Source organism: Drosophila mojavensis, unplaced genomic scaffold (assembly GCF_018153725.1).
Source record: "Drosophila mojavensis isolate 15081-1352.22 unplaced genomic scaffold, ASM1815372v1 contig_72, whole genome shotgun sequence".
NCBI classification, from domain to species: domain Eukaryota; kingdom Metazoa; phylum Arthropoda; class Insecta; order Diptera; family Drosophilidae; genus Drosophila; species Drosophila mojavensis.
This window is the reverse complement of record NW_025318897.1, coordinates 892700-920300: the sequence shown is the minus strand read 5'-3', so window position 1 is coordinate 920300 and position 27601 is coordinate 892700. Positions and strand designations below refer to the sequence as shown.

At 41.2% G+C, this 27601-nt stretch overlaps 1 protein-coding gene across 5 annotated transcripts in view; it reads left to right on the top strand.

The window, feature by feature from the left end:
* The window catches only part of LOC6586675 (stromal interaction molecule homolog), a 96869-nt gene that overhangs the window by 59318 nt on the left and 9950 nt on the right, over window positions 1-27601 (top strand). For 3 of the 5 annotated variants that reach the window (XM_032733359.2, XM_032733358.2, XM_044009336.1), the window contains 3 exons: window positions 5078-5170; window positions 5232-5345; window positions 24745-24977. In XM_032733359.2, the coding sequence (XP_032589250.2) occupies window positions 5078-5170; window positions 5232-5345; window positions 24745-24977 (440 nt within the window). The remainder of the gene's footprint in view (window positions 1-5077; window positions 5171-5231; window positions 5346-24744; window positions 24978-27601) is intronic. The other 2 variants (XM_044009338.1, XM_044009339.1) reach the window with 1 other exon arrangement.

Here is a 27601-nt window from a genome sequence, read left to right as displayed (position 1 = left end):
TAGCCTAGTCCGTCTGCCCGAACCACATTGTATTATTATATCCTGAGCCCATTGACATTAACATATGTGAACATATATGTATAAGTTAAAAAACGTTTTGTTTCGTTTACTTTGAAACTAAAACTCTATTACATTATTAGGTGGCTTAAATATCGACTACAGCGGATGCGCCAGCGGTTGCACCAGCGGTTGCGCGTGTTGCTCTCGTAACCATAATTCTTAAGAATTGTTTTGCTGCATGGAGCGGATGCAATGCAGACCGTAGGTCAGCATTTTTGGCGCAGCGCGTGTTGCAGGGCGTTGAACTGCTTTTGACTTTGCTTACGTTAACTCTTCCATCCTCAATTTGACAGTTGTCCTCAAGTGTCAGAAAAACGGGATGTTGGTGATTTGAAGATTTGGAACATGTTCGGTGTTGGTGATTGGGTGATTGACGGTGTTTGGAATTTCGGAAGCGATTTGTAGGATTACTTCTTCTTTGTTAGCTCGCCTTTTTGAGACTAACACTATGTTATGGCAAAACCTACAAGCAATGCTAATAAACCAATGCTGTTGGTAGCTTGGTGTTATTTATTTGAAGATTATCTAATGTTTTTAGACTGAGGATCCGCAAGCGTTTGGCCTCGGATACCGATATTTGTATGATCGGGGTTTTGGGGTTGATATGTGTTTCTTCTGTATTGGAGAATATTCGGTCATCGATCGTGATAGAGCAGTTGTGGTATTTTATAAGTAAAGTGCCTTGGACAATTTTATCAGTGTCCTCCCACTTTATTCTGCCTTGGAAGTTGTTAAGTAGTATGATGTCTTCTTGGATTTCCTCTAAGCTTTCGATGTGATCTGCGTTGCTGTAGTCGCACTTTGCATCTTTTCCTAACATTAATTTGGGTATACAATTGTTTTCTCTTAAATCTATTAAATCTTTTTGATTACAAATTTTTATGTTGCTATAAGTTTTACAGCTGTTTCTTAATCCTAACATTGTGTTTTTATATTTGAAAATTTCTTTGAATTGTAAGTTTACTATTGTATTGTCTTTAATTATAGGTCTAATAATTATATTCTCATAATTTATATTTTCTAGATTAGGAATTTTGACAACATATAATATTATGGTATTATTATGTAAGACGGATACGTCTGCTAACTCTAGCATCTCTTCTATTGTTAGATCTATTTCAGCTTTATTTATTTGTATTAGGTCTAAATCTTTATCATTTAAGAGGATGCTGTTTACTATGTTTAGTTTAACCCATTGTATGGCGTATTTTATGTTTGTTATTTTCTCTTTAATCAGACGGATTTGTATTTGTATGTTAGTATCTAAATTGTTAGTAGGGTACGAATGTTTTTGGATGGCGTTGGTTAAAATATTGTTAATTTGAGTAAGATTATTTAATCGTTGTTGAAATTGTGTGTTTATGATGGTTTGTTGGTTAGTATTCTGAATGAGTTTATTTAGGTTATCTTCTATAGCGACTAAGTCATCGTGGTCAGGAGAGCCAGCCACAAATTTCCAGGCTGTGCCTAAAGCATTTATGGATCTTGTGTGTCTGGTCTTATTTGCGTATAATAAAGAGTGAAATATTGATTTTGACGGTTCTACTTCGAAATGTAGAGTATGATGTAAATCGGACGACTTTAATTCTGTGTCTATGTGATTTGCAAGTTTGTCCAAAGCCTTTTTTAGTTGTAATACGTCTATCAAATGAATTATCCTGGTCGAGGAGTTAGTTATTTTACCTAATCCGTCATGAAGGGTGAGTATGGGACTATTTGTATAATTAGTCATTTCCACTCGTGCCTGTATTGGGATTACTCCCAGTATCCTGTAGAGAAAAGTCATTTTTAATATTGCTTTTATGTACTATTTTTCCTGACTCTGTTTTTATGGTTGTGCCGTTGTCTTCTTTAACTATTTCTTTTTTGTATCTGGAGGAAAGTTTAGATCCTAGTCGTGTGTTGATTTTTACGTAAATTATCTGTCCAGTTTTGTAGGTTAGTATAGGGTTTCTAGATTGGTTGTGATATTTTAGGTCTTTGGTCTGCTGTTCTTTTAGTTTTGTTATGTTATTTTTGCGTGCTTGTTCGAATTGTTCGGGGTCTGTGGTAATCTTTCTGCCAAAGAAAATATCTAGTGGGCGTTGTTTAGTGACTGAATTTATGGAATTGTTTCTATTTTTCTATCTTTGCCTTCTCTTTTAAGACATCTCATTATTTCTGATAAAGTGGAGTGTAGTCGTTCTATCTGTCCGTTTACTGAACTCTTATATGGTGGTACTTTGAAAATTTCAATGTTGGGCTGATCTTTCATCATGAAAGAGATGGAAGCCGAATTAAGTGATTTTTCGTTATCTACTACTACAAATTTTGGTACTCCATAGTAGAAAAGTATTTCATGTAATGGTTGTCTGATATCTTCTATAGCTTTAGATTTTATAATTCTACCTTGCGCAAGCTTTGAGAATTTGTCTATTGCAGTGAGCACGAGGTGCTTTTCGGTAGAATAAATGTCTATGTGAATGATGTGGCCTGGATACTCGGGTATCGGTGTTTCCTTCAGACTTGGGTTTGTTGGTCGTCTATCGTATTTTTCTTCTTTGCAAACCCTACATTGCTTTACTATGTTTGTAATTTTGGTTTTCATTCTTGGGAAGTAGTATCTGTTTTTGGTTTTCGTATGCGTTTCTATGTGCTCTGTTGTGTGTTTTTAATATTTCTTCCTCTTGATCCGAGTCTTTTTCTAAATCTATAATTCTGTTCTGCGAAAATCGTATCTTGAAAGTATTGAAGTGAGACGGGTAGATATTCTGTAGCTTGGCCATGATATCTTCAGTTGTGAGAATTCCATTCATGACAGATGGGTTTAAGTACTTTTTTAGTAAGCTGATAAGGTCGGTTTCTGAAAATTGTTCTTTCGCGATGTAGTGTCTATGGATGGTGGGGAACGGAATGCTAAATTCGTAAGTTTCTCTGTTTTCCTTTGCAATTATGATTTGATTCTTATAAACATTGATAGGGGCTTCAAGGCTTGGTATCAAATGATGGCTTGAACTATCTGCACTATGAATGGTGGCTGTCATTGAATTTATTTGGTTATTTAATTGGTTAGGGGTTCTGGACAATGCATCGGCGACTATATTTTCTTTACCTGGCTTGTAAACTAGCTGGTAGTCGTATTCTTCTAAGATTGCCTTCCACCTTTTAATTTTGGCGTTCCTATGCCAACTACTAAGGGAATGTGTAAGAGGTTGGTGGTCTGTGAATATTTTGACCTTTGAATTTCCGTAAACGTAATTCTTGATGGACTTTAGTGCCCAAACGATAGCTAACATTTCTTTTTCATTTGTTGCGTAATTTTCTTCTGCTTTACACAATGTTCTAGATATGAAATAAATAGGGTGTCCGTCTTGGCAGAGAACTGCACCGATTGCGTGATTCGATGCATCGGTAGTCGTCTGATATTAATGAACTTTTCTGGGGCAACTGAATCTAATTTTATGGATATCTTATTTGAAGCTTGCTTCGATATTCTGCCGTCCTCACCACGTAACAACGAGGTGAGAGGTTTTGCTAATATTGCATAATCTTTGATGAAACGGCGATAGTAGCCGGATAGGCCGAGAAATGACCGAAGTTGTTTAAGCGTGTTTGGTGGTGGATAGTTGGCAATTGCTTCTACCTTTTTTTTATTAGTTTCTATGCCTTTATCTGAAATAACAAAACTTAAAAATTCTACTCTAGTTTTAAAAAATTCGCATTTGTCTATTGCGCTTTTTGAGTTAGCTTCGTGGAGCGTATGGAATATTGTTTCGAGGTGATCTAGATGGGATTTTCCATCTTTGCTGAACACGACTATATCGTCTATGTAAACATAGCAGATTTTTCCTATGTGTTGCCTTAGTATGTCATCTAAGGCTCTTTGAAATATGGATGGCGCGATTTCAAACCAAAGGGGCGTCGTTTAAACTCATATTTTCCATTTTTTATGGAGAAGGCAGTTTTCTCTATGTCCTTTTCTCTTAATAGGATCTGATGAAATCCGCTTTTCAAATCAAGTACGGAGAATATTTCGTTGTCTCCTAGCTGTGCTAATACCTCGTTTATTTCTGGTATGGGATACCGATCGGCGATGGTTACGGAATTTAACTTCCTATAGTCAATGACTAATCTATATTTCTTTTCGCCAGATGCGTCTAACTTTTTTGGTACTATTATTACAGGAGAGATATATGGAGAACGAGAGGGTCGAATTATGTCGTCGTCTAGCAGTTTTTGTATTTGTGCTTCTACTTCTCGTTGTAAAGACATGGGATAAGGGTAATATTTCGTATAGATTGGAGCGTCTGAGGTGGTTCTTATTTCTGCTTGGACACAGGTGGTAAATGATAATCTGTCATTGGGTTTTGAAAATAAGCTCGAGAATTTCTTTGTTAAGTTTGTAATGCTAGTGAATTGTTCTTTAGACATGTGTTCGGCTCTAATATTTAAATTATTAACTGCTTGTATTCGTATTTCTTTGATAGGAATATTGTATTTGTTCTTTAAAGTCATAATGTTGTCGTTAGAAAAGATTACTGCATTTAGCTGCTTAAGACTATCGTTTCCTAGAATGGCATCGAATGAGTCGGCAGTAGAAAGAATTTAATTCTTACGTCTTTGATGTCAAACAAATTTGCTTCTATGTGCTGTGTTATTTTTATGTTATCTCCTACAGAGATTGCATCGAATGGTTCGATGTTTTCTTTTGGGTTTCTTACTAAATTTGGTTTGATATAATTATTGTTCGAGCCAGTGTCAATTAAAATTTTCAAGGTCTTTCCTCCTCCAAGCTTGCATTCAAAGTTTGGAAGTGAGGCGGACTTTTTTCTAAAAAAATGTATGTCTGAATGTCCAACTTGATAATCTTCACCCGAGTATTCGTACTCGTGTGGTGAGTTGTCGGCTAGATTTTCTACGTCTGCATAGTGTTCGTTACCGTATTGTTCCAATTCTGCCTGTCTTTGTTCTTCTATGTGAGTTTGATTTTCGTTTTCTTCGGCGGTTTCTATATTATAATTTCGTGTTTTTTTTTTAGTTTTGGTCCTGTGTTGTATGGAGGACGTTTTCCTATATCGAAATTTGGGCCGTTACCGTGTTGTTCCAATTCTGCCTGTCTTTGTTCTTCTATGTGAGTTTGATTTTCGTTTTCTTCGGCGGTTTCTATATTATAATTTCGTGGTTTTTTTTAGTTCTGGTCCTGTGTTGTATGGAGGACGTTTTCCTATATCGAAATTTGGGCGATTAATATAATTAACCTGCTTCGTTTGCATGGACTTGTCTACGTCCATGGGTTCGGGACGAGGGTAAGGTTTTGGTCCAGACGGACGAGGGGGTGCTACAGGATAACTGTAGTTTGGCTGTTAAAAGAATTGTTGTCCGGACGGACTAGGCTGTGCTATTGGGAAGGTGTAACTTGGCTGTTGCTTGAATTGCTATCCATAAGGTGTTATTTTATTTTGTTGAAAACTGGGGTTTGGCCTATAAGATTGAATTGGTTGACGTGGAATGTTATTTTGTGTTATTGGAGGAGCTCGGAATGATTGCATACGGCCTTTTTGGTTGGCTTAGGAGGCGACATACTTTTGATTTTCTAACTTGAGGCATAAATGAAGGGCTTGTGGAAAGTCGGTGGGTTCTTTAATTCCTAGAAGTCTGGGAGATCACCTTGGAGACCTCTTACGAAGGTGTCAAGTGCCTTATCACGATATACTTTAGTCAGTAATCGCTCAACCCACTTTGTTAAGAATAAGTGACAAATGTTTATAAACGACTGAATGGAATTCTTCAACAGATTGATTACCTTGAGTCAGTCCAGTCATCTGATATTCTAGGGTTATTATATCCCTCTTATCAGCGTAATGTAGAGTCAGGCAATTAGTAATGGCACTCCAGTCGAGTGGTACGTTGTAAGATTCTATTGCTGTATCTCCTAGTCCGGTTATTTTGTTTCTTATTGTATGAAGGATGCCGAAATATCTAGGGCTGCCTTCCTGTCCTGTATAAATTTCCATTATTCTGTCAACACTCTTCTTCCAGGAGCTAAACTCAGCTGGATTTCCATTGAATTCTCTTAAACCTTTGACTGTATCTGGAACATTGTCTAATTCGGATATTCTATTACTATATTCAGGTCTTATTGATACGTCAGGGGCGTCGAAAGGGCTTGGTCTGATTGATTCAGCTGTATTGTTTAGTGCTAGAGTCTCGATGACAATTTTCGAAATTAATTGTGTTAGTTGGTCTATATTCATTTGGGTGTTATTGGGGGGTGTTGATCTGGAGGATGACGCATCATCGGACAACAATGATGGTCTTATTAAGTTACTTGGGTTTGCCATGATTAACTGTAATTATATATTTTTTTTTTGTGATTTACTTATCTAATTCCGTTTTTGATTACTCATTTGATCTATTCTTTTAAACAAAATATTTACTTTTTTAATTCAGTTTTTGATTACTTAATTTATCCATTCTTTGAAACAAAATGTTTACTTTTTTTTTTTTTTTTTTTTTTTTAATTTAGTTTTTTTTTACAATTTCTTATTTTAACTTACAATAAGATAGCAGCTCTGGTCATCCTCTGCGGAAGGTCAAAAGTCTCCTTTTTGGGTGTCTTGATGTCCTACTCAGGTTTTGAGGTCTTCACTTCATCCAGTGGTTGGCTAGGAGCGGGTCTTGTAGCCTTGACGGTTGCTGCTTGGCACGTAATAATTGAGTTATTGTTGTGCTTTATTTATTTTTTGTTGTTTGACGCTTAATAATTGTTTTATTGTCGTGCTGTTTGTTTTGGCACTTAATAATTGTTTTATTTTTTTGCTTTAAATTTTACACGTAATAATTGTTTGATTTTTGTGCTTTTTATTTTACACTTAATAATTGTTTTATTGTCGTGCTTAATTTTGTTAATAATTTCACAGCCACAAATGAATTTATGGGAGTTTCACTGTGAGAATTATTTGAACCAGCGACGGTATCAACTTATGAACACTTTGGGCTATATTGTTATACCGATTACGCACTTAGAAACTGGGTATTCTATTGTACGCGCTGGTCCCTGCTCGGGCGCCAGTTAAAAAACGTTTTGTTTCGTTTACTTTGTCGCAGCAAAGCGACTTATTTTTTCGAATACCAAAATGAAACTAAAACTCTATTACATTATTAGGTGGCTTAAATATCGACTACAGCGGATGCGCCAGCGGATGCACCAGCGGTTGCGCGTGTTGCTCTCGTAACCATAATTCTTAAGAATTGTTTTGCTGCTTGGAGCGGATGCAATGCAGACCGTAGGTCAGCATTTTTGGCGCAGCGCGTGTTGCAGGGCGTTGAACTGCTTTTGAACTGATTTGCTTACGTTAACTTATATGTTAGATAAATGTCTGCCCAATCAGGGCGACAAGCCTAGTTGATGTAGAAATTTCAAGTCAAGTTATATAAAAAATTATAGTATTTTCTAAGAATCACAGTTGAAATTGAATTATGGTTTAATTTTCAGCTGCTCTAGCGGTGTTTTTGCTAACTGTTGCTAAAGGTGTGAAATGACGAAAATAGTGAACTAAAATCCTTAAACTATTAAGCTTCTTATTTTTTCTTTTTGAACACCCGATTTATTGATTGTGGTGCGTCTTTAATGCTCGAAATTTTTGTTCGAGGCCTTTAATTAATGTTACGATTCTATACATATCGATGAAATAATTATATATCCACGCACGCTGGGGGCGTAGCAAATCGGATCTAAGTGTATCGGGATTTTCAAATTCAAGCTAGAAACCTGAAATTTGTTATGGATTTTCGGGTTGTTTACCTAAGACTAAAAGTTATAGGGAGTATATCTTCGCCGACAGGGGGCAAACGTTTATATCTCCTACAGGGCCTGAAGCTTAAAATTTTGAAAATAATGGTTGCGCCTCTTCAGGGGCGTGGCGTATCGAAAAATATACTACAATTTTCACATTTTTGGACTGTAAATATCCAAATTTTATATTAACGTTACTTTTGGCTCGTTCTAAGAACTGGCCACAAATTAGTTGTCTACGATCACTAAGGGTTTATAGTGAAAATTGTAAGATTGTTGAATATTTTTGAAATATCGTACCGATGGTATTTTAAGTTTTGAAAAAATATATTAGTAAGCAAAAAAAAAAAAAAAAAAATAACAATATGTTTCCATTAACAAAAGAAAATAACAAAAAACAAAAGAAGTAACAAAAATCAGCTGACAAGACAGTGTTTACACAACTAAAACAAATTGAATATGCATATTCTTACAGTTTATATTTCGCTTCAAAGTAAAAAATTAAAATTTTTTCCTAAACCCATTTTCAATGGGAAATCAGGGTATAATGGTTTTGTTGAAATGTATGTTTCTTGATCAGGGCGACGAGCTAAGTCGATTTGGCCCTGTCCGTCTGTTTGTCCGTCCGTCCGTATGTATGAACGCGTCGATCTCAGATATAAGATATAAGAGCTAGAGACTTGAATTTTTTTTCCTAGGTCCGTGTATAGCACGCGCATATCGAGTTTTGCTTTAAATATCGATAGCTTGCAAACTCGACTTTTTTTTTGAGGTGCTGGTTGAAATAAGCTGTGAACCACTGTACATATATACAGTGGCTGACAACTTTTTTCGTGCAGCGGTATAGTAAACCAGTAAAGATACCCAAAAAATGAAATAGGGTTTTTATTAGTACTTCATTTCTAGTCATTCATTATGTATTTTGGCACTTCATTATTTTTCTGCTCTAACAAATAACATTTAAAACTAAAGAAAACTAACATGATTGGCTTTTTCCATGTCACAGTTTATTACGTGCACTTCACTTTCAATGACTTTATTGCCCAAAAATTCTTAAATTTGTATTTCGGCAGCAATCGAGTGGCGCAGTCAAGCGCTCTCGAGATTGCTGGGGTCGGGGTTGCGCGGGCGCGCCGTGGGGAATTAGAAATGCCACTACGGGTGGTAGACCGCAGGTCGAGGTCGCGCCCTGCGTTGCCGCCGGCGTTCGCTCCGAGACCACACAGTTTTACTGCCGGAGATTTGCTCGTCCGGCGAACGGGCTGAAGCCACGTTCAAACTACCAATTAGTACTACTATTGCAGACTACTGTTAGTATAAAAGGTTAATAAAGCGGGCAAAATAACTACCAATGAGTACACCTACTTTATTCTATAACAAAACCAACTCCTCAAGCTTTAACGCTAAGTGCTCTCGCGACAAGCTTACAAAATCCAAAATGCGCGCGGTCGCTCGCGCCGAGCGTCGAAATAATTAGCCCTGCCAAAATCGCGTCTGCTCGCTTCGAGTGCTCAAAATCAATTAATTTACGCTTGCAGATTTCACTGCTAGTCTGCTTAATCAGCGTCGGCAATGTAACTTCACCACAGCGAGCTTTTAAGCTGCATGGTTGCATTGCCGATCGCGCGCCGGGACACTATTTAATTCCTACTTAATCTACAAAAACTACTTGCTATGACACTTATGACCACTTAGAGAGTCCAGTCAGACATTCAAGGGGAAAACCTAACAAGTAGAACAGATTTAGTTCAGTTTATATTCGGACTAGAGAGAGTTTAGACCTATCGTTCCAAATTGTATAAAATATATTATTTCATTGAACACAAAGTTGTTATATATTCACAAGAACCCAACACATTGAACACAAAGTTGTTATATATTCACAAGAACCCAACACAGCGTCCCCAATCACTAGTACTCTAGTGTGGAAGCGCTTAACTCTCATTTGCGAGCTCTGATATATATATATATATATATATATATATATATATATATATATATAAGCTCGCAAATGAGAGTTGATCGATTTTTCGTATATGCTCTGCTTCGCATCATAACCGAAAAAATTGTGCGGACACGATCTCGCTCTGAGCGACACTCTTTATTTTCTTTAGAATCTATTTCGGTCAGACGCATTGCAATGGCTCATTCGTGTGACGCTCTCAAATGAGGGTCGCATAAGGACTAATACGATTTTCGCTCACACAAAGACTCTCAGCAAACGACAGTTTGACTAAAAAACTCAACAGAAATGATCTTTGCCTTCGTGTGCATGTAAATACATGTACACATACATACAAAAATAACGCAACAGTCGCGCGTGATTACCCATACAAACGCAACTGACAGTTTGCTTCATTTAACTCAAGCAAACGATCAGTGTTTGACTTGAGCGAAACTAAAACAGAAATAACTGTCTCGCTCAGAGTGCGAGCGAGCTAAGCCAGACGCGACAAAAACAGTTTCTGTCTGAGTTTTTTTGATTGTGTCAGTGAAAGACACTTATTTGCAGACAACGAAAAAGTGTTAACAGTTATTTGCGAGCTATGATATATATACAGTAACTCACACCTTATTTCGTGCAGCAGCATAGTAAAACTTTGAAACCGTATTCCCGCTAAAACAGTAAAGATATCCAAACAATTTAAATGAGGTCTTATTTATTGGTTATTCATTATGTATTAACGCAGTTCACTGTTTTATATTTTATTTTATTTTATATTATAATTAATAACATTTTTAAACTAAGACAAACTAAAAGAACTGGCCTCTTCCATGTCACTGCTTATTTCGTGCACTTCACTTTCAATTACTTTATTGTCTAAAAATTCTTAAATTAGGATTTTTTTTTACCTCCTTTTTGTTCAATCACCTCTTTTAATCGTGATTACATCGAGTTTAACAATTTTCGGGTGATTTCGCTGGAGATTTTTGGCCATTCCTCCAATAGGGCCGTTTTGACGTCAATTTTATTGGATATTGAGCATTTCCGAATGGCCACGCCCATGGGTCAGTGGATTGACCACATTTGGACTGTTCCAGATCAACCAGGACTAGTCAATACCCGGTTTATGTTTTTGGTCATTTGCCTGATTCAATCATGATCGCCCTTCTAGACCCAGTTTTTCGGTACTTTGAAGCAAATTCTCCTTTAAAAAGGATAGGTGCATATTATTGTTCATATCACCAATTAAAACTAAGTATCCAACTTCCGAACCCGACTTTCAGGCCCAACCATGCAAGAGCCACTGCCATAGCTCATATTTGGTTTTAGGTGCTGATCTTGGAGCTCAGTATTTGGTGGGCGCCAGGAATATTTTGTACTTAAATACAAAATAATTAATTCACTATAAGTGTGTGGGGTGCACGCTTTCGACTAGAAAGCGTTGTAAAAAACCGAAGTATTCTTTATTTATTACCAATAATAATGATATTTAAAAGAAAATCTGTCAGCGCAATGGAGTGCACAATATTCTTTGTTAGGGCATCTTTAGCCAACACAAAAAAACTGGATGGTTTTCCGACGCGAGATCATACCACATATAGTTGTCCGTGAAAAAAAGCATGGTGTTTCCAAATCTAAGCCACATACAGACAACGTTTGGCCTTGTGACTTATTGATTGTCATCGCGTATGCCAATCTAATTGGGAATCGAATGCATTTAACAGAGCGTCCGATGATGCGCGTTGCAAATGGTAACTTCTGGTGATTATAGTTGCAACGTGCATCCACGCGATTGGCGAGTGCGCGTTCGGAGTCCATAAAGTCAATTTGTAAAAATTTATAAGGTTTTCGATTTTGAATCTGGAATTAAATTGTTGACAATTTGCAGCAGTATTTTTAACTATTTCTGTTGCTCTAAACAATGTGATTTGAAAACATGAATTGAATTTTCGAATTGACAGCAATAACAGCAAAGAATCTGGATCAGTACCAATAAGCAAGTCGTGCAATGGTTCCGGCAGTGTTTCAATTTCTGGGATTTTTACTTTTCCTGATGAGCAACACATCCCAATCATTTTTAAATTTAAGGGCATGGTAGTGCGGGCATTTCTTGTCCAATGTACCAATGACCACTTTGGAATGAGCGTAATGTTCAACATAAAGCTCATGCTGAAATGCTACGCGAAGAAATGAATGTGATGTAAATGCTTGAAGTACTTGTTGACGTTGTCGGTCAATTCCTCTACGTCTATTGACTACGACTCGTACCTCGTGCTATTGTGGTGCACGTAACTGCGTCATGCTTACACGGACATCTGCATTGCTTTGTTTCCTTTCTTCATCTGATCTTTGTGCTCTGCTATCTTGCATACCTCTAGATTAATGTGTTAGACGACTCAAATTAGCCCCCTTGCGCTTTCGTGGCATTGTTTGCTAATCAAATATAAAAATATCAAGTGCTATTATGGTGCACGTAACTGCCTTACCTTTATGACTAATAAAACACGTATATTTCACATATTAAAATATGCATGAATAATTTTTGCACTATATATGTATATTGCTCATAAATTCACGACGAAGGTTAAGTTTAACATGAAGACATGACCGAAAGCTGTCAAAGTAGGGTCTGTAATGTTTTCTGGATGACAGCTGATAGCGGTAGACACCTAGCGGAGATAATAGGAGCTCGAATGATAGTTGATAAGTCGACTGGTGAAGGTTGAAGAACACTTTGAATTGAGGAAATAAATATACATTAAAGAAACTCTACATAAAAGTGTTCGTAATGCAATTCTTATATCCGTTTGAACGGTAAAGTAGGGGTTGACGATAAAATGATAAAAACTTGGTAGCCCACCCTTTAAACTTAGGGCCATGAAAAATAGATGTTGGCAGATTCTCAGACCTGCCCGACCGATCGGTCGAACCATTTCGGAGGAGCTTGGTAACAAACACCGCAACACGAGAATTTTATATATAAGAAAGATATATAATATACACGAATTGCGTCGTCTTTACCAATCACGCCACTGCTTTGCTTGATCAACTAGTAGGTAAAATAAAATAACTAAATAAAATAAATCTGACGACTTCAGTAATGGCTGGAAACCCAGAAACTAAGGCGATTCCAAGAATGTGCTAGAAAGCGCACTTTCCCAGCACGTTGAGAGTAAACGTGTGCACACATAAAGGATAATCGCGAGCTTAATGACGGTATCCAAAATATAACAAAATTCAAAATTTTATAAATTATACATTTAATTTAAAAGTACTACCTACAAGGATGTACTTACTGTATATAAAAGGGATGATTTCCCGATTGTAATGGAATCATGTCCTGCTTTTTATTGTGCGCTAGATACTTGAAAATTGCACAATATTCATTCTCGGGTTGACAGTTTTTGGGCTTTGAATAAATATTTTTATACCCTGACCCCATTGAAAATGGGAAATCAGCTTATAATGGTTTTGTTGAAATATATGTAACAGGCAGAAGGAGGCGTGGCAGACCCCACAAAGTATATATATTCTTGATCAGGGCGACGAGCTGAGCCGATTTGGCCCTGTCTGTCTGTCTGTCCGTCCGTATGTATGAACGCGTCGACTTCAGAAGATATAAGAGCTAGAGACTTCAAATTTTGTTAAAATATCCGTATATATACGGATATTGAGTTTATTTGCAAAAATCGATAACACATCCCGTTCTGCTCGACTATGAGATCCCCTGAACCCTTCGAGCAACAGCTATTTCAAAGCTGGTCTTTAGTCTTGAGGTCTCTAGCATCAATAGTGTCAAAATATAGAAGAATTTAAAAAATCACTAAATCTTCAGGTTTGATTTACCTCGCCCCCCCTGGGCGTAGGCATATAATTTTTATTGGACTTTATAGAAGCATAACATTAGCTTACGTGCAAAATTTCAGCTTTCTAGCTGTAAAACTCTTGGAGATACATTTTTATCCGATTTGCCACGTTCCCAATGGGCGTAGATTTATCCGCCATAGCTTATGATCTTGGGTAGCCGACGCGGATCTACATTCCAAATTTTCTAGCTCTTCAACTAATATGATTTCTGGCATATCGGAAAATGCAAATGGGCGGATCGCGAAAATTTTAACACTTTAAAATTCGGATATACACACGACTATGTGTTCCAAATTTTTCTAACTTCAATAGCGCAGAAAAAAACTGAGTTCATACGGACAGACGGACGGACATACGGACAGACGGACGGACAGCAAGTCGGACATTGCACAAAACCAATATAGGAATTCACTTTCGTCAATGAGTATAAAAACAAGGTAGCATGCATCATTGCATAGTGTCTCTTTAAAAGATCAGTAATAACACCAAAATGTGCAATATATTTGCTCATAACAGAACTTTTGCACTTGTTCGGCTTTGATTAGTTAAAATATGTTAGCAAAACATGCTATCATTGACTTTGAATTTTTTGGCTGTGGTTGACCTTTCTGGAGAAAAGCCCATATGTTCTTAAACGAAAAATCGACTCACCTCGTCGCCCTGATCAAGAATATATATACTTTGTGGGGTCTTTCACGCCTCCTTCTGCCTGTTATATACATTTCAACAAAACCATTATACCCTGATTCCCCATTTTCAATGGATTCAGTGTATAACAAATAAGAAAACTCTAGTCGAGACTGCTCGACTACGAGATCCCCAGAACCCTTCGAGCAATAACTTATTCAATTATTTTTCGCGTCTTTCTGCTTACACAGGACACACACACGCACACACACACACACACACACACACACACACACACACACACACACACACACACACACACACACACACACACACACACACACACACACACATACACACACACACATACACAAACACATACACACACATACACATACACGCACACAAGAAGCCACGCATAAACACGCATGGGCTGCAGTGTGCACTTACTATGACAATTTAATTGCTTAACAACTTTTTTTGTGGACATACGATCTTCATAAAACTTTCAGATCGTGATTATAACAAATGAAATGCGTTCACTTGACAAAGTACAAGTCTCTAGTATTTGAAATACGCCTTTTACAAATATGTTGGTGAGGCAGTGGATATAGGGGTGGAGGGTAAATTTTCTCAAAAACCGAAATTGTATAAAATATTGTAACGAGCCTTCGGTTTATCCCGAGTCTAAGCTGGGCTAGTTTCAGCTGACTGTGGATTCGTGCCAACAAATTTATTTGTTGAAGCCCCTGCGATATTAATTAGTCACTTGTGAATTTAGGTTTTATAGCGTAAATGTATATTCTCTTAATAAATTTGAAATGTATACGTCACTTAAATTTAAGCTGGTTCGCTGGTTGGCTTTAGCGAAGCACACCTACTGAGCGCTGGTTCAACGCACTCCGGCTGGGAGAGTGTTGTGCTAAAACACGGTAGTTTACCGGGACGATTCGGGAAACGCCAGTACCTCGCTCTGTAAACTCTAGCGGTTCGCTCAGATATACAGGCCTCTCCTACTATCCCACTCGTTCACAGCACAACACTAGCTATGTTTCACTCACAAACACTTCTCTTGCGCACGGCTACGTGAACTTACTTAGATGTGCAGGCCTCGCTTAAGCTCCGGCTGATGTCCTGATCGGTGCCGCTGATGATCCGCAAGGATTCCCTCTGGATGTCCTTGCTGTTCCCACGATGTCCTGGGAGTCCTGATTTACCAATCGCGTTGACTTTCACTTTATATCTTTTCACTATAGTTTCGAAAGCCTCGTATGGAGCTGCTGGTGGACTTTTATACCCCAGTCACAGGCCCTGCTTTGTGTGGTAACGGGGCCTGTTGGGCTGGAGCGGGGCCTTTCTGTTGCTCGTGCCCATAAAACGGTAAAGTGGAGTGATCTGGGTGACGCCTCCAACAGGACTTTGACCCCCTTTCCAGTGCGAGGGTCGCTCCTACAGTATTTGCGTCGCTGTGTGGAGCAACATGTATATGCATATAAACCCACAGCAAATACGTACGTTCATATACATTAATACGTGCATACCTATATTGCTCCTCACACTCCCCTCTTCCTTCGGGAAAACACGAGACCATCGTATTTGAATTTGGCGCCCGTCTCCGCTGCGCTGCTCCGTTTTGCGTCGCTCCATCCCTCGATGCACTATTCTGCGCTGATCGCTGCTGTTAACGCTCTGTTAATGTTATCAGCTGCATTTTTTCCTTACCGCTGGCAATGTTGCATTCTGCCGGTAAGTGAATGGGGTTAATATTTTTATGTCTCAATAAAATTTTAATAAAAATATTGTTTTCAGGCTGGGCATCTTTTCCTTCATGCCCCTTGACCTAATGGCCTGCCGCTGCCAATGCCCACGCCGGACGCTGCTGCAAAACTCGCCTCTCGGTTTTGCAGCCCCCGGTGGCATTGGTGCACGCGTGCACGGCAATGGCCATTTCATGCATTTGGCGCATGTTGTCCCTCGCCGCTGGAGACGTCTCTCTGCTGGTTTCTGCTGCTCTTTGGACCCTTGGGGATGCTCCGGTGGGGCACTGCAGTCATTCCATGTACTGCTGCTATGAGATCGGGCCACAGACGTCGTTCGCAAATGGACACCGGTGTCAAGACTTTGGTGTCGGTACGCTTGTTCGCGCACAGCTCCAGCAAAGTCGCTGTCCAGTGCGCGAGGATCGGTTGCCAAGCTTTTCCGACGCTCAGAGACTCGTAGCCGGTGGGGCCATCCGTGTGGCAGGCGTCTGTAGCCACACTCTCACAGCACACAGCCACATGTCCCACTGCATGCCCCGCGTACACGATGGGCCGCCGTTGCCTCTGCCCACGCCGGACGCTCCTGCACAACTCACCTGTTGGTTCTGCAGTCCCCGGTGGTTTTGGCACCCGTGCGGCGGCCACCTGCCATGCCAACTCACTCGTCGCAGTGTTTTGTTGTGGGCTGTTTTATATGTTTCTGTCGCTTTGTTGTTGGCTGTTTTAGTTGTCTCTGTACGTTTTGTTGTTGGCGGTTTTAGATGTCGCTCACTTTGACATCTTCGTGCCGCTTCGTGCGCTAGCGATCGCTGAGCAGCCGACGTAGGCCCTTGATTCTTGCCTACGCTCGCTTGGTCTCGCTGTGTGGGTGTGTGCAGAACTCTTTCGCCTGGAATGCGTGCGGTTTGTTGTTGTTTTCCGCTTTTCGCTTTCGCTAGAACAAATACATAATTTAAGCTGCGCGCGTTGTTGTTGCGCATGTACCGTATATGAGTGCTGCTTGCGCATGCACTGCTTTGTTGTTGTATCTGTGCATAGTGCATTGCGCATGCACTGGCAGCTAAGTTTTTCGGCGCAGTACTGTACACTGCTTGCTGTCGTGCGCGCGCAGTTCAAATTGTTGTTGCGCACCCACGTAATTTTCCTGGTGGCAACTGTAGTTTTCCAGTCACAGATGTGTTTCGCAACCGAAATTATACACTTTTTTTATTCTTTTTTTTTTAGACTCATTCACGAAAGTGAAATGAGTATATTGGTTTTGTGCAATGTCCGTCTTGCTGTCCGTCCGTCTGTCCGTCTGTCCGTATGAACGCAATCTATTTCGGCGCTATTGAAGCTAGAGACTTGAAATTTTGAACACATACTCGTGTATATCTCCGATTTATAAAGTGTTAAAATTTTTCCGATCCGCCCACTAGGGGCGTGGCAAATCGGAAAATGCATTTTCCGATATACCAGAAATCATGTTTGTTGAAGAGCTAGAAAGCTGAAATTTGGTATGTAGGTCCGCGCCGACCACCCAAGATCACAAGCTATGGCGGATATATCTCCGCCCATTAGGGGCGTGGCAAATCGGACAAAACTGTATCTCCTAAAGTTATCAACCTAGAATGCTGAAATTTTGCACGTAAGCTAATGTTTTAATTCTATGAAGATGGGTGAAAAAGTTATATATCTACGCCTACTAGGGGCGTGGCAAATCGGACCTGAAGATATAGTGATTTTTCGAATTCTGCTATATTTTAGGCACCATTGATGCTAGAGATCTGAAATTTGGTATATATACGCGGGCTGATCACCCAAGTCCAACGAGCTATGGTAGATATATGACCGCAAAAGTTTTTATCTCCTACAGTTCAAGAGCTAGAAGCTTCAAATTTGGATAGTTAAGTTACTGGTAGCCTCCTCTATCGATGCCCCAAAAATAATTTTTAAGCCTCTTTAGGGGCGTGGCATATCGAAAAATACCCTGTAATTTTCACATTTTTTGAGCGTAAGAATTCAAATTTTGCATTTAGGTAACCGGTTGCTCGTTCTAAGAACTGGCTAAGGAGTCTACGGCCACTAGGGGCGTGGCAATCGGCATTTACAGTGCCCGTATTTATATTTATATGCGTCAGCTATCTATTTATGCATTTGTACATATAAATAAGCTTAATAGATATTCATAATACAAAAAGAAACATTTTTATGAATTTAAAAAAATTTAAAAGAAGCTAAAATAACAAAAATTTGAAATTTACAAAAAAGTGTTTTCCGCGGGATTTGAACTCGCACCCAACCCAAACAGCTTGTTTGTCAAAATAGCTAAAATAATGGTCGTCGGCGCTTCAGCCTACAGCACCACTGCGTCGTTTCGATCAACAGTAGTTAAAACGAAATCACATTATTGTTATGACGCCACATAGCAAAGAAAGCACATAGCAAAGAAAAGCCAGAGTGGTGGCTGGAAATTCAAAAACAATGCAAAGACAAATCAATCGCAACGATATTCTTAGAATATGCTAGAGTACGCATTTATGTGTGCATACATACACACATACAAATGAGCGCGTGTATAAGGCTGGAATGCTTGATGCTATGCGTGCAGACTTACATATATACATATGTATGTATTTGCGTATATGTATTTGAGGGCTATTTAAGAAGAAACAAATTTAAACTTATAAAATTATTCGACTAAGAAAATGAAAAGTATTAAGTGCCATTCAGTCAAGCTCGCACATTCCCAATAAAATATCTATTTTATAAAAAACGAAATATGTATGAAAAAAAAAAAAAACACATAGTAGAGGTTCGAACCTCCCCTTCTCTAACGTTACTTGCGTCGCCCTTAGCACCCGCGCCATTGCTTTGCTCGAGCACTCAGTTGCTAAAATAGAATAGCTTAATAAGAGAGCGTCATCAGACAAAACTACAGTAACGGCTAGAAAGTCCAGAAATCAATCGAAGTTCTAAGAATGTGAGAAAGGCGCGCTTCTGTCTGTACGCATAGAATAGACGATGAGTGTGTGCACATGTATAGTAAAATCGCGCTGATCTGCTGCTAGCTTGAAGCCGGTATCCAATATATGGATATAAATACATGTATATTATTAAAAGTCAAAATTGTATAAATTATATACATATGCATGTAATTTGAATGCAATTATGCAATGATCATAGCAATAGCTATCGATGATTTTCCAATTTTAATGGGATCATGCCCTGTTTTTTGTTGCGCACTAGACTTGAAAATTGCACTATATACTCTGGTTGACAGCGGTTGGGCTGTGAATGAGTCTTCTGCAACGTTCTTACTTGTTTTTTTTTTTTTTTTTTTAAATGAGAAGCAATACTTCGCTGTGTATTCACTCCCTTTTTTTTTTTTTTTTTTTTTTTGGAAAAAAAAAAAACAAAACAGCTCTATTGCTCACCCGTGTCTCCTCTCCACGGCTTGAGATCCGCCATATGCGCCGTCCTGGTCCGCTTCTCTGCCTCCGACCTGATCCGGCAGATGACTGGGGACACAAAACTGGCCACTTTATATGGGCCTCCATAGCGTGGTGCCAGTTTTGCTGCGAATCCCTCTGCGGCATTAGACAAGTGGCGTTCTTTTGCCCACACCTTGTCACCTACGGCCGGCTTCCACTGTCGCCTCCGTAGGTTGTAATGCCGCGCCTGATCCTATCCAGCTCTCTCCAGGTTCCGACACACTATCTCGAAAACCTCGCGCATCTTGGCTCTCTCGGCTGGGCTCTGTGCCTCCTGGCCGGTGCCATAGTTTGCGCATCAAACAGTGATTTGGCTCTCGCTCTCGCCCTTGCGTGATAAAGGCTGCCGAATACCCTATAGATGCTGACACGCTGCTGTTGACCGCCAACGTCAACTCTGGCAATGTGTCATCCCAGCATCTCTGGTCACCTCCAGCGAACTGCGCAATCATCTTTTTCACTGCCCTGTTGGCCCTCAAAGTTTGATTCTCTTGAGGTGTGTATGGTGCTGTCAGCTGGTGGCGCACCACAAGCTCCTCTAGAAACACCTTGAATGGCCGACTGGTGAATTGGGTACCATTATCCGTAATGAGCACCTTTGGCGTGCCGAACCGTGCCAAGATCCGCTCTCGAAATGCCTTTTGGAGAGCCGCGCTATTCGCACTCCGCAGCGGAACCATCTCCGTCCATTTCGAAAAGCGATCTATGAAAACCAAAAGCATAGTGTTCCCATGCTTTGATCTCGGCAGTGGGCCAACAAAATCGGCACAAACTGTTGCGCATTGCTCCTCGGGCACCTGCGTCAGCATTTGCCCAGCAGCTTGCAGCTGACTGGGCTTATATCGCTGACACACTTCGCAGCGCTATACGTATGTTCTCACATCCCGGTACATACCTGGCCAGTTATTACTGGTATTCCGCGCTGCCACCCGGCGATTGTTTTTAGGCTCCCAAGGTGGCCAGCGGTAGCTGCGTCGTGATTTTCCTCCAGTACTTGTTTGCGCCGGTCCGCCGGCACGCACAACTTCCATGCAGTTACATCCTCGTGGCCGGCTTGATGCGGGATGTGCCGATATAGGTTTCCAGCCTCTTCCATATATTCTGGCGCCTTCTTTATGTCCTGTCGAAGCTTGGTAAGCCAGCGACATCCTGTCCCAACTGGCATCTCCTTGCTCTTGACCAAACGGCACGCCTCTTTGCCCAGAGGCTGCCGTGAGAGCGCATCTGCTACCACATTCTGCTTGCCCTTCCTGTAGCGAATCTCGAAGTCATACTGCTGCAGCTCTAGTGCCCATCTGGCAATCCTTCCCGTTGGGCTCTCGATCGAATTGAGCCACTTCAGAGCCATATGGTCAGTGACCACTACAAATTTGCAGCCTTCCAGGTATGGCCTGAGCTTTCGTATGCCCCTAATTATAGCCAGACACTCTTTCTCAGTAGCTGAATAGTTCTTTTCAGCACTGTTCAGTGTCCGGCTGGCATACGAAATGACGCGCTCTCCGTCCTCCGAGGTCTGCGTCAAGATTGCCCCAAGCCCATAATTGCTTGCGTCCGTTTGCAAGCAAAACGGCTTCGAGAAATCAGGGCACGCCAGCACCGGTGACTCCGTCAATTTGCCTTTACCGTCTGGAACGCTCTTTGCCGCTCCTCTGTCCACTCCCACTTCGTGCCCTTTTTAAGCAGTGCATTTAGCGGATGCACTGTGGCTGCAAAGTCTGGTACGAAGCGGCGGTACCATGAAGCCACGCCCACGTATTGGAGTAACTCTTTTACGTTTGTGGGTGGCTTCAGCTCGGCGATAGCGGCCACTTTCTCTGGATCCGTGCAAATGCCATCCTCCGTGACTTTGTGACCCAGATACTTTAGCTCCTTCTTGAAAAAATAGCACTTGTCGATGTTGTATTTCAAGTTGGCTGCCCGTAGTCGCCGGAACACCTCTCGTAGGTTGTTCATATGCTCCTGTCGCGTTCGGCCGATGACGATGATGCCGTCCAGGTAGGCAAAGGCATGGGGCTTAATTTCTGGGCCGGTAACTCCAGTGCTCGCTGAAATGTTGCCGGCGCAGAATGGAGTCCACACGGCATCACTTTCCACTGATAAAGCCCCTTTCCTGGCACCGTGAATGCCGTCAGTGGTCTGCTGGCTTTCTCCATAGGTATCTGCCAATATCCATCCTTCAAATCCAGGCTGCTGATGTAGCGCGCCTCTCGCAGCTGATCCAAAATGTGATGCACACGCGGCAAAGGGTATGCATCTTTAATGGATCTGCTGTTCAGCTGTCGAAAATCCACACATAGCCGCCACTTCCCATTCTTCTTGCGAACCATGACAATCGGCGCGCTATGTGGGCTCTTCGAGGGCTCGATGCAGCCTTTGGCCAGCAGCTCATCCACCTGCAGGTTGATCTCCGCCTGAATTTTTGGATTTTTGGGGAAGTAGCGCTGCTTTATGGGCCTGTTGTCCTGCATCCTGATCCGGTGCTCCGTGATCCTGGTGTTGCCTTTCACATGCTGGAACTTCTCCAGCTCATGCCTCAGAAAAGCGTCCACCTCTGGGTCTTTGTGCATAGGCGTTGGCTGCTCCATCTTCGCCTCCGCTGGCGTCTCTGGGTCCGCCTCCACTCTGGCCACAGCCACGGACAGCTTCTCCTCTGACTGTCCGCTCGACTGTGGAATTCTCGGCTTGATCCTCAGTGTCAAGCCGCCGCATTCCAGTGTGGTGCCCATGCTGGCCAAGAAATCCCAGCCCAGCACCAAATCGTCGATCACTCCTGGCAGAATCAGCAACGGGATCTGGATTTGCTGATTCCCCAGGCTGATCGTCGTCTCCAGTTGCGAGTCCACCTGACTGCAACTGCCGTCCGCTAAGCGTATGCGCCGCCGTGTAGCACGCACCACGCCCACTCCTCCGAGCCTGTCAGCAAGCTTTTCGCTGATAAAGCTGCTTGTGGCTCCCGTGTCGATCGCAGCTCTTTGTTGAGTAGCTCCAATGGCCACGATCGCTGTCATCTGGCTGCCTTCATCCTGAAGACGGCCCACTAGCACCTGGGGGCTCCTGGCCGCTGCTCCCACTCGCCCCTTGATGGCGGGTGCCGCTGTTCGTTTCCCGACTGGCAACAGGCAAACGTTCTCACTCCAATGCGCCCGCACTGCTAGCAGAAATCCAGTGCCTTGTTGCGGCACTTAAAAGCGCGGTGCCCCTCCTGGCCACACACTCGGCATGCCCTGCCTGGGTTTGGGATGTGTGTTCGTGCTCCGGCTGTGCCTGTCCTTGGCGCAGGCGAAGGCTTTGCCTCATCCTCCATGCGGCGATACTCCACATCGCCTCCAGCGTCGTCCATGGCCATCAGTCGTGACCGGCCAGGCCGTGGCTGTTGCCGCAACCGCTCGCGGTCCCTCTCCAGCTCCTCAAACTCATCTGCCAGTTGCATCAATTCCACTAGATTATGGAATTGATATGGGCGGGCGTAGGCACGCAGATCGGGCAGGCTGTTGTTATAGATGAGCTTCATCTCGCGGTCTGCTCCATAGCGCAGAGGCCGTATGAGAGTCTGCATCTCCACCATGTAGACCTTGAAGCTCTCATCTACCATTTGCCTCCGGCGTTTGACGTCATCCTCCAGCTTCTCCAGATAACCTCTGGGCAGGAAAAACTCCTGGAAGCTGCGCACGAATGTCGCCCACGCCGTCCACTGCCGGTTGTTGGCCACGTACCACTTCAAGGCCATGCCTTTCAGCAGCTCTGGCATCGCTCTCGGGATCATGTCCAGATCCAGGCCATATGTGTCCGCCGACCACTCCACCTGCTCCAAGAACTCCAAAGGCTTGGTGGTGCCATCAAATCGGAAGCTCCACTCTCGCACTTGTTTGGCCACCTTTGGATATTCTTGGGCTGTGTTGCCGAGTCCTCGTGGCCTTATTTCAGGTTGCGGGGTGGATGTGGCTCTCATCTCACCCTGTGTCCTGCAGTCGCGCTGCTGCGCTTGTGGAGGGCACACAGAGCCGCGCCACATGCGCAAGCTCTGATTCCAGGTCGTCATCCACCACGGCTGTTGTCGCCTCATCCCTGAGTGAGGCACGGCGTCCATGCAGTCGCCCCAACTCGGCGATCCTCAGTGAATAAGGAATGCTTCCATCATTCCCCTCAACACAACTCCGCATCGCGTCCAGTTTGCCTGACAAGCTCACCCCGAACTCGTCACCATAACGCAGCACTTCATCCTATTTCAGATTATATACCCACGCTCACACCATATTCACAAATATTCGCTAATTAATCTCTTATCGCATGGCCCCACGTTGGGCGCCAGTTGTAACGAACCTTCGGTTTATCCCGAGTCAAGGCTGGGCTAGTTTCAGCAGGCTGTGGATTCGTGCCAACAAATTTATTTGTTGAAGCCCCTACGATATTAATTAGACACTTGTGAATTTAGGTTTAATAGCGTAAATGTATATTCTCTTAAATAAGTTTGAAATGTACACGTCACTTAAATTTATGCTGGTTCGCTGGTTGGCTTTAGCGAAGCACACCTACTGAGCGCTGGTTCAACGCACTCCGGCTGGGACGATTCGGGAAACGCCAGGACCTCGCTCTGTAAACTCTGGCGGTTCGCTCAGATATACAGGCCTCTCGTACTATCCCACTCGTTCACAGCACAACACTAGCTATGTTTCACTCATAAACACTTCTCTTGCGCACGGCTACGTGAACTTACTCAGATGTGCAGGCCTCGCTTAAGCCGCTGATATGGACGGACAGGGCCCAATCAATTCAACTCGTCGCCCTGATCAAGAATATATATACTTTGTGGGGTCTGCCACGCCTCCTTCTACCTGTTACATACATTTCAACCAAACCATTATACCCTGATTTCCCATTTACAATGGGTTCAGGGTATGAAAACCTGGACAAGTTATCGATTATTGAAGAAAATCTCGATATGCGCGTGGTAAACACGGACCTTGAAAAAAAATAAAGTCTCTAGCTCTTATATCTTCTCAGATTGACGCGTTAAAACATACGAACAGACGGACGGACAGGCGGACAGGGCTAAATTGACTGAGCTCGTTGTGGGGTCTGCCACGCCACCGTGATTTGCCATTTTCAATGGGTTCTAAGTATAAATAAAAGAACACAAGGTCATTCCAGGATTAAAAGATCTCCTAGTCAGCCACCGCAACTGGAATTTTCTTAGTTATTTGCTACTTTATTTTAATTTAATTACTTTTTTTTCAATAGTTTCTACGTGAAGAACTTAAATATGACTCTGGCTATGAAAAACGTCAAAAAGCATTTCATTTCAATGATGACATGCATATTTCAGTAAAGGAATTATGGGATGCTTGGTTGCGCTCTGAAGTACATAATTGGACCATTGAGCAAACAACCGATTGGTTGGCACAATCAGTTCAGCTGCCCCAATATGTTGATCTTTTTAAACAACACAAAGTAACCGGTGCTGCTCTACCAAGGTACGTAATTTTATTGTATTGGATAGATATACATACTTAGTAAGGTTGTCACATTAATGCGCTTAGAACCTATAAAAGCTAAAAACTTACAAATGTAAGCACGATTTGACACTCAGTAAAATTATGTTTTATCTGTTTCATCAAGATCAATTAAAAGCGATAAAGAAATTCAGGTATCAGACCATATACCAAAATTTATCGATTAATATACAATTTCCTTTTTAGCTATATATGTATGTATATATATTTATAAATTTTATATGATAGTAAGTTGTAATTTTTTGTATTCTTCACTCGTTTAATGGTTTTGTTGAAATGTATGTAACAGGCAGGAGGCGTGACAGACCCCATAAAGTATATATATTCTTGATCAGGGCGACGAGCTGAGTCGTCCGTCCGTCTGTCCGTATGTATGAACGCGTCGATTTCAGAAGATATAAGAACTAGAGACTTAAAATTTTTTTAAATGTCCGTAATTACAGCGCGCATATCAAGTTTATCATTAAAAATCGATAACTCATCCCGATCTTTTTTTTATCGATAAAAACCCGTATCGAAAACCAGTTATAAAATTATATCTCCTACACCTTTATTGCTAAAGTCTCCAAATTTTTTATGTATGCTAATATGCAATTTATACAATTTCGGTTTCTGTTAAAATTTACCCCCCACCCCCATATCCACCCCCTCACTCACACTTTTGTAAAAAGCGTATTTCAAATACTAGAGACTTGTGCTTTGGCAAATACATGCATATCCATGTTGTAATCATAATCTGAAAGTTTCATGAAGATCGTATGTCCACAACAAAAGTTATTAAACAATTAAGTTCTCATAGTAAGCCAACACTGCAGCCCATGCGTGTTTATGCGTGGGTGCTTGTGTGTGTATGTGTTTGTGTATGTGTGTGTATGTGTGTGTGTGTGTATGCGTTTGTGTGTGTGTATGCGTGTGTGTGTGTGTGTGTGTGTATGTGTGTGTGTATGCGCGTGTCTGTATGTATGCCTGTGTGTGCGTGTGTGTGTGTGTGTGTGTGTGCGTATTTCTTGTGAAAGCTGAAAGACGTGAAAAATTATTGAAATAGCTATTGCTCCAAGGGTTCAGGGAATCTCGTAGTCGAGCAGTCTCGACTATGGCTTTCTTACTTGTTTATCGATAAAAAACCTTATCGAAAATCAGTTAAAAAATTATATCTCTTACATCTTTGGAGCTACAGTCTCCAAATTTTGAATGAATATTTATATGCATACATAAAATGCATTGTATAAAATGCATATAAGTCTACATAAAAAATTTGGAGACTCTAGATTTAAAGATATAGATATAAATTTATTACTGGTTTTCGATCATGTTTTTAATCGATAACAAAATAACAGGGCAAGTTATCGACATTTAAAACAAAACTCGATATGCGCGTGCTATACACGAACCTAGGAAAAAAAATTTAAAGTCTCTAACTCTTATATCTTCTGAGATCGACGCGTTCAAACATACGGACAGACGGACGGACGGACAGACGGACGGTCTGCCACGCCTCCTTCTGCCTGTTACATACATTTAACAAAACCATTATTTTCCCATTGAAACTGGGTTCAGGGTATAAAACACAGCTAATAACAAACAAGTAAGAAAGCTCTAGTCGACTCTGCTCGACTACGAGATCCCCTGAACCCTTCGAGCAATAGCTATTTCAACCATTTTTCGCGTCGTTTTGCTTACACAAAAGACACGCACACACACACGAACACACACACGAACACACACACGAACACACACACGCACACACACGCATACACATATACACGCACACAAGCATCCACGCCTAAACACGCATGGGCTGCAGTGGTGGCTTACTGTGGGAATTTAATTGTTTAATAACTTTTCTTGTGGACGGACTATGTTCATGAAACTTTCAGATTATGAATATAACATAGATATGCATGTATTTGTCAAAGCACAAGTCCCTAGTTTTTGAAATACGCCTTTTACAAATGTGATAGTGAGGGGGTGAATTAGAGGTGGGGGGTAAATTTTGACAAAAATCGAAATTGTATAAAATGCATATAAGTCTACATAACAAATTTGGAGACTCTAGATTTAAAGATGTAGGAGATATTAATTTATTACTGGTTTTCGATAATGCTTTTAATCGATAACAAAATAACGGGGCATGTTATCGATATTTAAAACACGCGCATGCTATACACGGACCTAGGAAAAAAATTTCAAGTCTCTAACTCTTATATCTTCTGAGATCGACGCGTTCAAGCATACGGACAGAGCTAAATCGACTCAGCTCTTCGCCCTGATCAAGAATATATATACTTTATAGGGTCTGCCACGCCTCCTTCTGCCGGTTACATACATTTAACAAAACCATTATACCCTGATTTCCCATTGAAAATGGGTTCAGGGTATAAAAATAAAATATCTATATATATATATATATAATAATAATAAATAATAATATTAATTCACATACATACATATATGTAATCTAAATAGATATTAGATTTTTATACCCTGAGTATATATATATATATATATATATATATATATATATTTTTTTTTTTTTTTTTTCTATTTTCTAATATTCCTATAGGATATCCCTTTTGGGGAGATCT